The sequence below is a fragment of the Castor canadensis genome, chromosome 5 (genome assembly GCF_047511655.1).
Source record: "Castor canadensis chromosome 5, mCasCan1.hap1v2, whole genome shotgun sequence".
NCBI classification, from domain to species: Eukaryota; Metazoa; Chordata; class Mammalia; order Rodentia; family Castoridae; genus Castor; species Castor canadensis.
Genome location: NC_133390.1, coordinates 187,697 through 204,070, shown reverse-complemented (window position 1 = coordinate 204,070; position 16,374 = coordinate 187,697). Strand labels below are relative to the sequence as shown.

The 16,374-nt window shown below is 40.5% G+C and overlaps 1 protein-coding gene across 6 annotated transcripts in view; it reads left to right on the top strand.

The window, feature by feature from the left end:
- Dip2a (disco interacting protein 2 homolog A) overlaps nt 1–16,374 on the top strand; it is a 119,390-nt gene that overhangs the window by 37,995 nt on the left and 65,021 nt on the right. For all 6 annotated transcript variants that reach the window (XM_074072449.1, XM_074072446.1, XM_074072447.1 and 3 more), the window contains 2 exons: nt 3,903–4,031; nt 15,627–15,746. In XM_074072449.1, coding sequence (XP_073928550.1) covers nt 3,903–4,031; nt 15,627–15,746 — 249 coding nt within the window. The remainder of the gene's footprint in view (nt 1–3,902; nt 4,032–15,626; nt 15,747–16,374) is intronic.

Below are 16,374 nucleotides of genomic sequence, written 5' to 3'. Positions count from 1 at the left end.
GCCCACCAGCAGGGAAGGGTCAGGAGTGCCCGAGACAGAGGAGTATGTGCAAAGTGGCAGACCACACAGCCCTGAGTCACATGATGGCTTGTCTGCCTGAGCTCTTCATAATCACACTTGACAAAAACGGGTGTAAATATTTGGTTGTATGTCCTCTGAATTCAATCCTTAATAATCCATTGAACAGTATGGCCCAGTTGTCAAAATTTTCTCTGTTCAGACCTCAGTCTTTCTCATCTGCAAGGCCCTTTGGGGAAAGAACTAGTTCTGTGCTTCTGTGGTCTGAGAGCCCCAGACTTGTGGCATCCTCTCATCCTTTCCTGCTCTCTACATGGAGAAGCCTAATGGCTACTGCTGGTCATTACAGCCACCCTTGGCCTGACTGCCTCTCAGAGACATGGCTGCAGGGCCATCTATTGTCCCTGTGCCTGGGTGGGGTCCTGAGGCAGGGCCTAGGGCTACAGCTGTGGCCTGGCCTATCTTCCTCCAGATGCACCTCAACCTGGAGATAAGGTGTTAGTCACAGCCAGTCATGCGGATGCAGGAATCTTAGCCAGATTGTGTAACCCTTTGCATTACAGTAATCTTAGAAAGGAAAGAAAATGTCACTTTTCATCATTTGAATCTTTGTTTGTAAACAGAAGCAGTTGTATAGTCAACTGTGTGTGTGGCTGGCATATGAAGCTCACATATGTTCTTGTCCTGGTACCTTAAGATATAGTCTGTATTGTTGAATGCTTATCTTAACCCCTGGTTTCCCTAGAGGAAGAAGAAAGACAAAAATCATGTGATTGTAGTTTGCCTGAGCTTCACAGCTGCTTAGTGGGCAAGCCACATTTCCCCATTCCTCCTCACTTTGCTTTTTTTTGTTGGAACTGAGGCGACAAGTTCCTTTCGCCTACCAGGACAGGATGGCATTGGCAGGGCAGTTCCTGTGGGCCTTCCGAGACGGTGCTGGGCTCCTGTGCTCACTTTCTTGCATGTCAAGTCTTGGTGTATTGTCTAGATTGGGAGTGAATGAACAGTAGTGACCCACTGTTCCTGTCTCAGCATCTTCTGTGGGGCCTGAGGCTGCTCTTTGTTTGTTTGAGTCAGTATACAGGTCTACATATTCCTGTTGGTCATGTGTTTTTCCACAGCTGTGTAAGTCACATGCACACTTGTGGTGCTCGCTCTGTACCCACTCTGTGTTTCTTACTCTCAGGAGCTGCACAACAACCAGAGTGGCAGGAGCAGGTGTTCGCTTGGAAAACAGCTGCCTCAGTGGTTCTGTACCTTTCTTGGGGTCCTGTGTGTGGCTGGTAACTATGGCCCACCTATTCTCACGGTTGTTGGCAGTCCACAGATGAAACATACATCCTGAGATTTAACTAAACAGAGACACTCAATTAACATACAGGGGAAACAAATACCAGCTGTTGAATGTTCCCCTTGCTTTGTTCCTGCTTCTTGGAGCTCTTTCCTAGGTAAAAGATACAGGGGAGAATGCAGAGCACTCACAGTTTATTGGTCACTGCCAAGCTGTGCAATCATTATTTCTCCATGGGTTAGAAATAGAGGCAGGGTTAGCATGAAAAGTTAACAGCTCAGTTTGACCGCACTACCCTCAGTGCTCCACAAGCACTTGCTCTGGTGCATGTTGGAATCAGATGTGTTTGTTTTCTGGAAAGGCGCTGGCTGCAGGTGTTTATAACTTAGGGTTGTCACCTATGCTGGTGGATGACCCTCCTGTCTCCTGCAGCTGTGCTGTGAGGGCTTCCCTTCCTTTCTCATTTTGTGATTAATTCTACCAAATTAATAAAAATCTCACCAGGTGCCGGTGGCTTATGCCTATAATCCTAGCTACTTGGGAGGCAGAGATCAGGAGGATCACAGTTCAAAGCAAACCTGAGCAAATAGTTTGAGCGACCCTGTCTTGAAAATACCCCCCAACACAAAACAGGACTGGCAGAGTGGCTCAAGCAGTAGAGCGCCTGCCTAGCAAGAGTGACGCCCTGATTTCAAACCCCAGTACTGCCAAAAAAAGCTCAACGTGGATTCTGTTTAGTACCTTACTGCAGATGTGGTTTTCATGATCTGAGGGTCTGTAGGACATAGTTGACTTGAATTTCTAAATCTCAAAAATACAGGTATTGCTTCCTTAATCTGAAAATCTGAAACTTTAAATGTCTTAGGGATCCAGATCTGAAATCTGGAGTTCAGATTGGAATGTTCAACCAGTAAAGTATGAAAATGTTTCAAAATGCCAAAATCTGTGACATCTGAGACGCACTGACATATGAGACACACTGTTCCTGAGCAGCTCCTACAAAGGACACTCAGCTTGTGCTCACCTTCCCCTCCTTGTTACAGAATTGTCCTTTGGTTTAGTCTGAACCAAGGAAAGAAATATACAAAGAGGAAGAATATAGTAAATAAAAAATTGAGTTAGAACATATTAGAAAAAGGTAATTTAAAATGTAGTCATGTCAGTTTTGAATTAAAGGAATCAAATACATTGAACATTTGGCTCAAATACAAACACCCAGACCTAAGACAGTGCTTACAGAAGTTCACTTTAAGCTTATTTTTATGTGGTTATTTAAAAACTACTTTGTAGTGCACAAGTTACCACATATACTTTTCTTGCCATGTATACTTTTAACATCAGTTATTCTTTTTGCTAGATTTGAAAGGGTAAGGAAATTTCTCTTTAAACTGAAAGAACCTCCTGATAGACAACTTTAAAATACCAGTTTGCTCAACATCAAGCCTTTTCAAGAGTTGTGAAAACTGTCATTAAAGCTGTGAGTTTCCCCAAAGGTGCTTTTCTGCTATGTAATAGTGAGTTTGTGTTTTGCTCCCTGTGTAGTTTCAGCTTTCTATACATATGAGGATTTCTTACTTTGCATGGTACCTGGGTTATTATTGAAATGGGGATGTTTAGAGTGTGAGAGTGCACAGTGAGTCGGGAAGCTCATTAAAGTGGTACACAGATTACTGGTCTCCATCCAAGAGTGATGTGAGTACATTCTCTTTTAAGTGAATAGGTGTCTGTCCTCAGCACTGTGGTGCAGCACCATTTCTGAAAGCTGTTCTATGCAGTGCCTTTCCTAGGTTCAATGATAATCCCTATAGCCACTTACAGTCAGCCAGCTTTCTGAACAGGAAGATGTATTGTGCCATGAAAATTAATATACGCATGTACATTGAGACAATGGAGAGAGAATGTTTAAACTTCTAAAAATATTTTGCATAGTCTGTCTTTAAATGAGGCATTAATTCATTTTACTTAAAAAAATCAGCTGTGGTCTCTTTAATGTTATAAACATTTTCTTGTTTGTTTGAGACTGTGTTGTGCTATATTGCCCAGGCTGACCTTGAACTTGTGATCCTCCTGCTTCACCTTCCAAGTAACTGGGCTGGCAGGCACACATCACCACATCCAACTCATTGCAGCAGTGGGGACGGTTTTGATTTTTATAGTTTTATTCATTGAGGCCTGTGAAAGTGGTATCTTTATAACATCCAGCATATTTTTTGGGGTTAGGGAAGTTTATAGAAGTCTCACTGTTGTTTCATGGTGTAACAAAAAGTGTTCCAATAATAACTGATTTCATATATGTTTCTGCTTCCTTAAGGGGGAATATCTAACTAAAATCTTGTCTCTGTGCTACAGTTGTAGCCCTGGATCTAGATGCCTCTGAGAATCAAACCGTCCATGTGCACACATCCTGTGTAGTGTCTGAGAATTTGCAGGGTTGGCAAGCCTTTGGTTTGCCCGGGAAACCAACTGATCAGGATTTCATGTTTCCCTTGCTTAGAGCTTTCCAGTGAAGCTTTAGACTGATGGGGTTTGAACAGTAACTTAATTCTTATTTGAATTAATGGCCACTTCCATTTGGATGTGTTTTTCAAAACAGATCTGCACCCTGCTCCTCCTGATGTCACCACCGGGCTAGTGGAGCACTCGCACTATGAGCGACCACAGGTGGCTTCTGTGAGAGGTGTTCCTCGGGGGTACAGTGGGAGCATCCTGGAAACAGCAGATGGTGAGCAGGTGCCTCTTTCTCTTTTGAACAGCAGAGCACAGATTTTCTCCTTGGGCACTGAACACAGCTCTAGTGTATTCCCTATAGAAAACCTGAGCCAGACATCAGTTTTAATCCCTTTGTGTAGATAAACAGTAACCAGTGTGAATGAGTGGTATCACAGAAACCATAACATTGAGGAATAATTGGAAATACTTATGGAATTGATCAGACATGGAGCAGAGAGAGTACGGAGGGAAAAAAAATCCCCAAATTTAGATTGGGTGCAAAATGAGTAACAGTGAAAGTTCCCTACACCACATCCTTGTACCCTCTGAGGTTGGTGCTGCTGCATTGTAGTTCCCATATTTAGGCCCAGAGAATGTACTTAGAGGAGTACTTAGAACTCCAAATACTGATATTAGGAAACCAAGAAGGATCTAAACTCAGTGATTTAAGAGTTGCCTTAAGAGTGTGGAAAAAGACCGGATATGGTAGGTCTCACCTGTAATCCTAGCTCCTTGGGAGTCAGAGATTGGGAGTATCTTAGTTTGAGGAACCTGGGAAAAGTTGGTGATATCCCATCTAAACAGAAACAAGCCGAGAATGGTGGTGCACACCTGTTATCCCAGCTATGTGGGAGGCACAGGTAGGAGTATCTGGACAAGAGTACCCTTGCCTATAAAAATAACCTAAAGCAAAAAGCCCTGAGGTGTGACTCAAGTGGAAGAGTGCTTGGGTAGCAAGCACAGGGTCCTGAGCTCAAACCCCAGTACCACCTCCAAAGGGGGAAAAGAACAGAGTAAATCCAAAGTAAATAGGAGAAAGGAAATAATAAATATAAGAGTATGAATCAGCATGAAAGAAAAGACAGTAGAAAAAAATAAACCAAAAGCTAGTTCTTTGAAAGATAATAAAATCCAATAACCTAGCTGGATTGATCAAGATAAAAAGAAAGAATGAGGCAAAGCAAGAATACCCACTTTTGCATACTTCTATTTAATGTAGTAGTGAAAGTTGTGGCTAGAGCAAGTATGCATACAAGTTGTTAAGAAGCAGCAGAACTATCTCTGCTTGCAGGTGATACGATCTTGATCATACACACAAATGTTAGAACTTATAAATGAATTCAACAACTTAGCAAGACAGAAAGCCATAACACAAAATCAGTTGTATCTCTATGTACTAATAGCATACCACTTGAAAAAGAAATTATAAAAACAATTCCATTTATAATAGCACCAAAAAGAATTAACTTAAGCAAGGACACAAAAGACTTGTACAGTGAAAACTTAAAAAACATTGCTGAAAGGAATTAAAAACAAATAAATGGAGCATCCCATGTTCATGGAATAAAAGTCTTAACAGTTTTAAGATTAACACTACACAGAGCAATCTTCAAATTCAACATTTCTCCAAAAATCCGATGACTGCTTTTTTTTTAGAGAAATAGAAAAATTCCTCCTAAAATTTAGAATAGTCAAAGTAATCAAGTAAATCAAAATAATCTTTAAAATAACCAAATATAATCAAAATAGTAATCGAAATAATCTTTAGAGAGAACAAAGCAGGAGTTCAGAAATAAACTCTCATGTATATGGTCAAATGATTTTTGACATGGGTGCCAAGACCATTAGGAAGAAGATAGTGTTCAACAAAACAAATGGTGCTGGGAAAACTAGATATCCACATACAAAACAAGAAAGTTAGATGTTTTTCTAACACTACATACAAAAAAATAAATAAATAAATGAATCAAAGGCCCAAATGTGAGACATAACATTATCAGACTCTTAGAAGAAACATAGGACAGTAACTCCATGACACTGGATTTGACAATGATGTCTTGGGTATGACACCAAGGTATAGGCAAAAAAATAGACAAGTTATACTTAATGAAAAAAATTTTTATGCATCCAAAGATGCTATCAACAGAGAAAAAAGGGAATCCAGCAGATGGGAGAAATATCTGTAAATCATGTATTATCTGATAAGGGATTAATATCTAGACTCTACGGAGAGCTTCTAGAATCCAACAGAAAGTAAGAAAACTTTTTCAATAACTATCAAGAACTTAAAAACACATTTTTCCAAGAAAGATGTATAAATGACCAGTGAGCAGATGAAAAGATGCTCAATGTCACTGACTCGCAGGGTGAAGCAAAGCAAATAGTGAGGTACCATCTCCCACCCATAGGATGGCTACTGTTAAAAACCCCAAACCAGAGAACACCAAGTGTTAGTGACAAGGTGGAAAGATTGGAACTCTTTGTCCCTTAGCAGGAATGTAAACTGGGACAGCCCCTGTGAAAAACAGTGCAGCAGTTCTTCAAAATATTAAAAGTAGAATTATCATATGATCCATCCATCCTATTTGTAGGTACAGGCTGCTAAACTGACAACAAATTCTCAGAGAGATATTTGCATATCTATGTTCACAGTAGCATTGTTTACAATAGGCACAGTGTGCTAGCACCCAAGCATCTGTTTATTAGAGCAAATTGTTGAAATGTGCTGTATACATACAGTAGAATATTGTTCAGTCTAAAAAGGGAGGAATTCTGATATGTGCTGCATGTGGATGAACTTCAGTGAAATGATCCAGTCATGCTGTACAATTGCACTCACACATGATACCTAGAGTAGTAAGGTTCAGATACAACTAGAAGATTGGTGGGCACCAGGAATAGGGAGGAGGGAGTAACTAGTTAGTGCTTAATGGGAGCAGACTTTCAGTTTACAAGATGAAAACAGTTACAGACAGATGGTGGTGAGTGTTGCACAACATTTGACTGTATTTTATACCACTGAACTATATCCTACAAAAGAAAAACCATACGATCATTTCTTTAAAGCAAAAAGTCATTTGACAAAAATCATGATAAGGCCAGGCAGGGTGACATACCTGTAATTCCAGCTATATGTGGGGCAGAGATTAGGAGGATCACAGTTCAAGGCCAGTCCAGGTGAAAATTAGTGAGACTCTATTTCAATTAGCTGAGCATAGTGGCATAGACCTGTAATACTAGGTACTTTAGCAGCTGTAGGTAGAGGATTGAGATCTGAGGCAAAAACATGAGCCCCTACTTGAAAAATAACTAAAGCAAAACTGGGCTGGGGGTATGGCTCAAGTAAATGGAGTGCCTACCTAGCAAGTACAAGGCCCTGAGTTCAAACCCAGTACCAACAAGAAAGAAAATCATGATTAAAAACTTTCAAGAACTTGCTGGTGCTGGTGGCTCATGCCTGTAATCCTAGCAACTTGGGAGGCTGAGATCAGAAGGAGTGAGGTTCAAGGCCAGGCCAGGCAAACAGTTTGCAATATACCATCTCCAAAATAACCAGAGCAAAATGGACTGGAGGTGTGGCTTAAGCAGTAGAGTGCCTGCTTTGAGTTCAGACGAGATTGGATGTGTTCACGGTGGTATGGCCATAGACAAAGCCCTGAGTTCAAAACCCAGTCCAACCAAAAAAGAAAGAAAAACAACTTTCAGTTACTTTCGAATGGCTGGCGATGTGGCTCAAGTGGTAAGAGCGCTTGCCTAGCAAGTGTGAAGTCCTGAGTTCAAACCCCAGTGCTGCCAAAAAAAAAAAAAAAATTTAAAGGAAGAAAACTTCCTTAACCTGTTGAAGGGCATCTATGAAAAACCACAACTGAAAAATTAAGGATGATTTCCCTAAGATGGAAACAAAGCAAAGATGTCAGCATTTTTAATCAACTTAGTCCCAGAAGTTCTAGACATTAAAATAAAGCAAGAAAAATGAGTAAAAGGTGTGAGGTTTGGAAAGAAACTATAAAACTGTGTTTGAAAATAGATAATATGGTCATACATGTGATGAAATCTTAACGATTCTGCAAAAACATGCTACTAGAACTGGTATAAGGTCAACATAGAATGTAACTGTAGTTCTATAGCCTCATAACAAATAATTGGGAAAAGTTTAAATACCATTTACAATTGCATCAAAATACAACATACTTCAGGGTAACTTGAATGAAATATATAGCTATTTGGAAATAGCTATTCACTGAGAGCTACAAAACAATACTGAAAAAATTCTTTTGGCCATATTGGGTTTGAACACAGGGCTTCATGCTTGCAAGACAGGTGCTTTAGTGCTTGAGCCATGGCTCCAGCTCTTTTGGTTATTTTGGAAATAGGGTCTTGCTTTTTGCCCAGGCTGGCCTAGATAGTGATCCTCACATTTTAAGCTTTCTACAGTATCTGGGATGATAGCATGCTACTGCACCCAGCTTTTTTTTCTGGTGAGATAGTGTTGTGGGAATCTCAAACTGAGATACGGAACACTGAGGCAGTTTACGAGGAAGCAACGTTTTATTGTGTCAGCACAGACCCCAGTGGACTCATGTCCAAAGGCTGAGCCCTGAGAACAAAGGGGTCTCACCTTATGTACCCTGCAAGCAGGTTATAGAAGCAAAAAGCAAGGTCTAATCCATATATGATCATATTTAATTCTATAAGCTACTTTACCCTAGGGCTAATGTAACTTTCCCCCTCCCCAGTTCTACCTGACCCTCTCCACGTTCAGATTCCTCAGGTTTTATCTCTCTGCTATCCCATCCCTACCTCTCTGCTACTTTATCAGAACTCAGGCCTACTCTGTTTTCTTCTGATCTCCTTCCTGCTACAATAGAGTCTTGCAAACTTTTTTTGTCCTGGGCTGGTCTGGAGTCACAATCTTCCCAGTTTCAAGCTCCATTGAGCTGGGGATGAAAAGTGCATGCCACCAAACTGATTTCAAACTGTGATTCTCCTGATCTTGTCCACAACAACAAGTCACTAGAATTGCAGTTGTGAGCCACTGGTTCTTGGCTGAAAAAAACTTTTAAAAGAGCTAAATGAATGGAGAGATATACCATGTTCTTTGACTGGAACATGCACTGTTGTTAAAAATTCTAATTCTCCCCCAATTGATCTGGAGGTTCAATGACATATCAATTAAAATCCCAGCAGGAATTTTTACAGAAATTGACAAGCAGGAATGGAGCAATATACAGAAAAACTGTATATTTTTGTTCATTTAGATCTGTCAGTTTTTTCATATATTTTGAGCTTCTGTTAGGAGACACATTCATATGTAAGATTGTTATATTTTAGTGAATTGATCCTTTTATCATTACAGAATTTCCCTTGGTAGTATTTCCTGTTCTAAAATCTTAGTCTGTTATTATTATAGCACCTTCGGCTATTTTATGAGTTCTATTAACATGTAAACCTTTCCATTCTTTTACTTTTGCTCTGCCTGTGACTTTATAATTAAAATGTGTTTTTTATATTAAGCATTTTGTTCATTCTTGCTATTTTTATTTAAGCATCCTTTGCCTTTTCATTGGACTATTTGAACCATATACAGTCAGTGCAATTATCTATGACCCTGTTTTAGTTTTTCTATTTCACCATCTTTTAATTTCCTCACTTTTTATGACTTCTTTTGGTTTAGTTTTTTTGCATTTTATTTTCTTCCCCCTTTTTTTAGTAGTTACTGTAGAGTTTACAATATGCATTTTAACCTTATCACTGTGTACCTTCAAATAATAACATCCTATCTCAGTATCGCAGAGATGGTCTGTTAGCAAATGTGCTAGGATCACTGAGAAGCCTTTTGGATTTGCTTATACCATCGACAAGGAAAAACTCCAGCTGAATCAGTGACTTAAATGTGAGAAATGAAGAATAGAAGGAAAGTTGGTGCTTAAAAAAAAGTCTTGGTTATAGACAAAGGTTTTCTAATATGACTGAAAATCTACATACAATAAAAGTAAAGAATGATGCATCTGCCTGCAGTAGAGTCTTGCTGTCCATGAGTACGTGGTTCCAAGGGGACTGTGTTCAGGAGAAACTGCCATGCTTAGGATGGACTTCCATGCTCAGTGGCGCAGTGCAGATGCTGCATTTGTTTTTCCCAAAATGCCATCCAGTCTCTGCTAAAGACATGCTGCTTTTCACAGATCTAACATTTTCACTGGGTCACTTAAATAAACACATCGCATGCCCTTTTTTTTTTTTTTTTTTTTTTGACTTGAGAGGATTGCCCTTTTACCTTGCTATTTGGGCACCATTTGCTTTTTAGACCTGTTTTCACAAAATTCAGGACAGGAAAACAGTGAGCCGATCAACAATGACTTAAACATGATGGACAGAAATGCAGGACTGCCTGAGGGCTTCTCAGCATCAACTGAGCTGGGTAATGCACACGGAGAAATTCAGCACTTTCGTTTTTGAAATTTCTTTTTCTTTTTAATTTTTTTACCATGCTTGGTCAAAACCGTGTGTAATAATTCCATGAATAGGGTGGGCATTAATGTACATGAAGCTACAAAAAATATTTTTCATGGTAAAATAATACCATAAGAAACCTAAAAGAGGGATGGTGGAGTGGCTCAAGTGGTAGAGCACCTGTCTAGCAAGTGTGAGGTCCTGAGTTCAAACCTCATGCTACCAAAAAACAAAGGTAAAAGAAGATTTGACAGACTGTGAGAAATATTTACATTGTGACGGATAAAGTGTAATATTTTCAATACAAAACATGCTTAAAAATCAAGGAGAAAAACACTGAAAATTGTACGGACCAGACATCAGCAAACCCAGTTGATGGACTGGCTGCCTGTTTTGAATGGTTTCACCGTACAGCCTCATTCATTCTTCCTGTGCTTGGTGGCAGTGTGGAGTGGCTGTGACAGAATTGTGTGAGCCATGAGACTATGGAAAAAGGTTGCCAACTCCTGGTATAGGAAAATGGGCAAAAATAGACAGTTCACAAAAGAGATGAAAAAGTAGCTCTTAAATACCATGTTCAGCTTTTTTCATAGAGTAGACATTGTTGGCAGGAATGAAAATAATTCCACCAGTTTGGGGGGAGATGGTAAAATCTACTTGTGCATTTACCTTTGGACCCAGCTCTGCCAATCCAGGAAGTTACTCTGAGAATACAAAATGGAGATGCACATTCGCTGGTAAATGGATGGAATTGAAGAACATCATTCTGAGTGAGGTTAGCCTGGCTCAAAAGACCAAAAATCGTATGTTCTCCCTCATATGTGGACATTAGATCAAGGGCAAACACAACAAGGGGATTGGACTATGAGCACATGATAAAAGCGAGAGCACACAAGGGAGGGGTGAGGATAGGTAAGACACCTAAAAAACTAGCTAGCATTTGTTGCCCTTAATGCAGAGAAACTAAAGCAGATACCTTAAAGCAACTGAGGCCAATAGGAAAAGGGGACCAGGAACTAGAGAAAAGGTTAGATCAAAAAGAATTAACCTAGAAGGTAACACCCACGCACAGGAAATCAATGTGAGTCAATGCCCTGTATAGCTATCCTTATCTCAACCAGCAAAACCCCTTGTTCCTTCCTATTATTGCTTATACTCTCTCTACAACAAAATTAGAGATAAGGGCAAAATAGTTTCTGCTGGGTATTGAGGGGGGGAGCGGGAGGGGGTGGAGTGGGTGGTAAGGGAGGGGGTGGGGGCAGGGGGGAGAAATAAACCAAGCCTTGTATGCACATATGAATAATAAAAGAAAAATGAAAAAAAAAAAAACAAAACAAAATGGAGATGCAATCCATGGGGAAATTCCTCTTGAGAAAAGTGCCATATTAGTAACGGGTGTAGTTACTAACTTTATGAAGAGCTAAAAGAAATTTCTAGTTTGTTAAGCCAAGTTTTTTTTTTTAATGTGTATTTTGAAAATGTTTTAATTGGAGGTTGGGTTAGAATTTGCTTCTAGTTGAATTGATAATTAGTATGGTTATTTAGGTCCAGGGAAATTTCTTTTGGTGAAAAAGGGCTAAGTTTAAGTGCTATGTTAGTATTGAGAGGTAGTAATCGTATAAAAAAACTAAAATTTCACTTAGCCAATTTTTTTTAAAATGTATTTTGAAAATACACAAAATAAGAAAACACATGCATGTGATTATTGCAGCACTGGTTTTCATTGAAACATATTGGAAACTGCCCAGTTATCCAAGCCTTACACATTGGTTCAATAAAGCCAGTAGGTTCATATTGTGGAGTACTATGCAGTTATGAAAATGAGTGAGAAAGATCTTCGTGAACTGTAGTGAAGTGATTCTCCAGATGTTGTTAAACGGAAGACTCTGTGTGAGAAAGAAAGGAAAATAACAGGCCACGCTTATGTCTGCTCTCCTTTCAGGAAGGAAGCAGGAAGGATAAATGGAAAGCAAAGAGCAGTGCATTTCCAGGAGGAGGTGGATGGTGCTGGAAGGAGTATAGGAGTTTAGGGTTATCTGTTTATATTGTACGTTAACTCAAGAAAATCAACTTAAAGGAGGAAAGGTGGATTTTAACTCATGGTTTCAGTCCGTGGTTGCTTGGCCCTGTCACTGTAGGCCTGAGACAAGATTGAACGTCATGACAGGGAATGCATGCAGGAGCAAAGCTGCTCACCTCATGGCAGCCGGAAAGCAGAGAGCCAGAGAGAAAGAGGCCAGGGACCAACTTCCTCCAACCAGGCCACACCTCCCAATAGCCCATTCTGTATGAACTCATCAGTGAGCCAACCCATTGAGGAAGGTAGGGCCCTTGGAATCCTGTTACCTCTCAATAGTGCCACCAGCTGGGGTTCAAGCCTTTGACACACAGTCTTTGGGGACAGTTCTTATCCAAACTATAACATACAGTTTTGACTCTGACAAGTTTGTTGGTGTTCTGCATATTCAGCACATGAACTTAAAGGGTGGGAAGGGGAAACAGCCAAAAAGTCAAAGCAAGAAGACATATACACACATAACTGTATTTCATACAACGATGGAGAAGGGGGCTGAGATGAGTCAGTTCTGAGCTCTTGTTAGTGGTTTGTGTTTTTCAGTGGTCTGAGATTATTTAGACATGACAGCATTGAGCTAACATGTTGATGTTGCTGGAAGCCAGGGTTCTCCCTGTGAAGGAAGAGGCATCCAGACATGGATGGGGAGAGGTGAGACTGGATTTCTGGGAAGAAGTTTGTGTCTGTGCACACAAGTGTTTGCGACCTGCAAGTGCATACACATGTACACCCTGTGTATACTTTGCCACCAGATGGAAGGCCAGGTGTGTAGAACATCTGGTTTTTTCATGCCTCCTCCATCAGAAGAGCCAGGCTTGAGAAAGGCTGATCAAGGTCAGGCAGAGTGTCAGGGAAGGCTCTGAGATACCTTCTTAGACAAGAGTGAGACAGTGCTGGCAGATACTGATGGGGGTGTGTGGGCTTCCAGGCCTGGCTTACTGCTCCACGGCAGTGTTTGGCAGTGCCTATGTGGGGTGTTCTGCATGCATGTGTATGTGTATAGTTTTGTTGGTTTTCACTACCAAAAGGTGAGCCTGTTGAGGGCACACTCTTTTTTTTTTTTTTTTTTTTTTTCATTTTTCTTTTATTATTCATATGTGCATACAAGGCTTGGTTCATTTCTCCCCCCTGCCCCCACCCCCTCCCTTACCACCCACTCCACCCCCTCCCGCTCCCCCCCTTAATACCCAGCAGAAACTATTTTGCCCTTATCTCTAATTTTGTTGTAGAGAGAGTATAAGCAATAATGGAAGGAACAAGGGTTTTTGCTGGTTGAGATAAGGATAGCTATACAGGGCATTGACTCACATTGATTTCCTGTGCGTGGGTGTTACCTTCTAGGTTAATTCTTTTTGATCTAACCTTTTCTCTAGTTCCTGGTCCCCTTTTCCTATTGGCCTCAGTTGCTTTAAGGTATCTGCTTTAGTTTCTCTGCATTAAGGGCAACAAATGCTAGCTAGTTTTTTAGGTGTCTTACCTATCCTCACCCCTCCCTTGTGTGCTCTCGCTTTTATCATGTGCTCATAGTCCAATCCCCTTGTTGTGTTTGCCCTTGATCTAATGTCCACATATGAGGGAGAACATACGATTTTTGGTCTTTTGGGCCAGGCTAACCTCACTCAGAATGATGTTCTCTAATTCCATCCATTTACCAGCGAATGATAACATTTCGTTCTTCTTCATGGCTGCATAAAATTCCATTGTGTATAGATACCACATTTTCTTAATCCATTTGTCTGTGCTGGGGCATCTTGGCTGTTTCCATAACTTGGCTATTGTGAATAGTGCCGCAATAAACATGGATGTGCAGGTGCCTCTGGAGTAACAGTCTTTTGGGTATATCCCCAAGAGTGGTATTGCTGGATCAAATGGTAGATCGATGTCCAGCTTTTTAAGTAGCCTCCAAATTTTTTTCCAGAGTGGTTGTACTAGTCTACATTCCCACCAACAGTGTAAGAGGTTCCTTTTTCCCCGCATCCTCGCCAACACCTGTTGTTGGTGGTGTTGCTGATGATGGCTATTCTAACAGGGGTGAGGTGGAATCTTAGTGTGGTTTTAATTTGCATTTCCTTTATTGCTAGAGATGGTGAGCATTTTTTCATGTGTTTTCTGGCCATTTGAATTTCTTCTTTTGAGAAAGTTCTGTTTAGTTCACATGCCCATTTCTTTATTGGTTCATTAGTTTTGGGAGAATTTAGTTTTTTAAGTTCCCTGTATATTCTGGTTATCAGTCCTTTGTCTGATGTATAATTGGCAAATATTTTTTCCCACTCTGTGGGTGTTCTCTTCAGTTTAGAGACCATTTCTTTTGATGAACAGAAGCTTTTTAGTTTTATGAGGTCCCATTTATCTATGCTATCTCTTAGTTGCTGTGCTGCTGGGGTTTCATTGAGAAAGTTCTTACCTATACCTACTAACTCCAGAGTATTTCCTACTCTTTCTTGTATCAGCTTAAGAGTTTGGGGTCTGATATTAAGATCCTTGATCCATTTTGAGTTAATCTTGGTATAGGGTGATATACATGGATCTAGTTTCAGTTTTTTGCAGACTGCTAACCAGTTTTCCCAGCAGTTTTTGTTGAAGAGGCTGCTATTTCTCCATCGTATATTTTTAGCTCCTTTGTCAAAGATAAGAGGGCACACTCTTAACTGTTTCTTTTGCTGACATCCCATCTCCCAGAACAGGACAATGTTTCTTCATAACTACTGAGGACATTACAGAGCTTTTGCCATTTAACATGTCAGAAATTAAAGCTAAAGATAAAAAATTATTAACTTATTTAAAATTAATAGTAAGCTCATTACACATTGCATAAATGACATACTTACAAACAAGGAATTTTGACAACACAAGCATTTGGTGAGGGTGGGTTTATTATGAGCTGTGTTTTCAGCTAGGTGATGAGAACATTTGGGCTCCCACATCTGGTTCACATGTGTCTGTAGTGATACTATACACATGTGGCCTGTACAGAAGAACAAGGAAGGCAAATGACATCTTAAGACTGTGGAATGAATGGTCTTGACCTAAGGAGCTCTGAAATGGCCTTGGGCTTCCCCTGGGAGTCCCTGGACTACTTTAAAAACTTTTAGCTTCAGAAAATTCTATTTCCTGGAAGGTATTTAGTAAGTTCTTCTTTCAATAAGTAAATTCCAAAATGACGGTGTGATTTGGCTGGCACCTGGCTGAATTTGTGAGCTCTGGGTGCGTTTAGCAGTTTGTCCTCAGGCCTCGGTCCCCTTACATTCTCCCATGAGTGTGGCATGTCACAGCCTCAGTTCCTCTTTCTTCTCCCTGTGACAGGTGTCCCTGTGAACAGCAGAGTGTCCTCTAAAATCCAGCAGCTGTTGAACACCCTGAAGAGGCCAAAACGCCCTCCTTTGAAGGAGTTCTTTGTGGATGATTTTGAGGAATTGTTGGAAGGTAGAGTTCTGATTTGAGCTTCCATGTTTCTGTGAACATGGTAGCCATGAAGTCTGGAAACTCAGGCAAATGTGTATCACACGTGAGTTATTGCCATTATGTTGTAGCACAGGACAGTCCTGGACATTTGTGCACATTGGTGAGTGTGGACCCACATGGGCTGCCTCCTTTATGTGAGCGGGTAGAAAACTCATGACTCATATTAAAGTGATTTTGCATTTCTCTGTGCATCCAGTCCAGTGGTTAGCACTTCATAATAATCCTTATAAGGTCTCATTTAATTTACAATGCTTTTAATGCCTGGCCAGCCCATGCAGGTGTGGTAGAACATGGGCTGATCAACAAAACCTGCTTCCTGGGCCTGCAGCCTGCCCTTATGGCCATGGTGCTGGGCGTGGGGTGCTGTGATGCCACAGTCCAGCCCCAAGGGTGGGGAATGGAAATGCCATCCTGTGGCCACCTTTGTCTTGTGAGGCTGTGGTTACCAGGATGGTGGGTTGTTTTTATTTCAAAGCCATCATTGTCAATGACTGAATCTCATATAGTTCTTTGGTTAATTGATCTGTGACTATGATAATGATAAGGAAATCTAATGTAAGATTTTTATAGTTGAGATGACAAAATCATA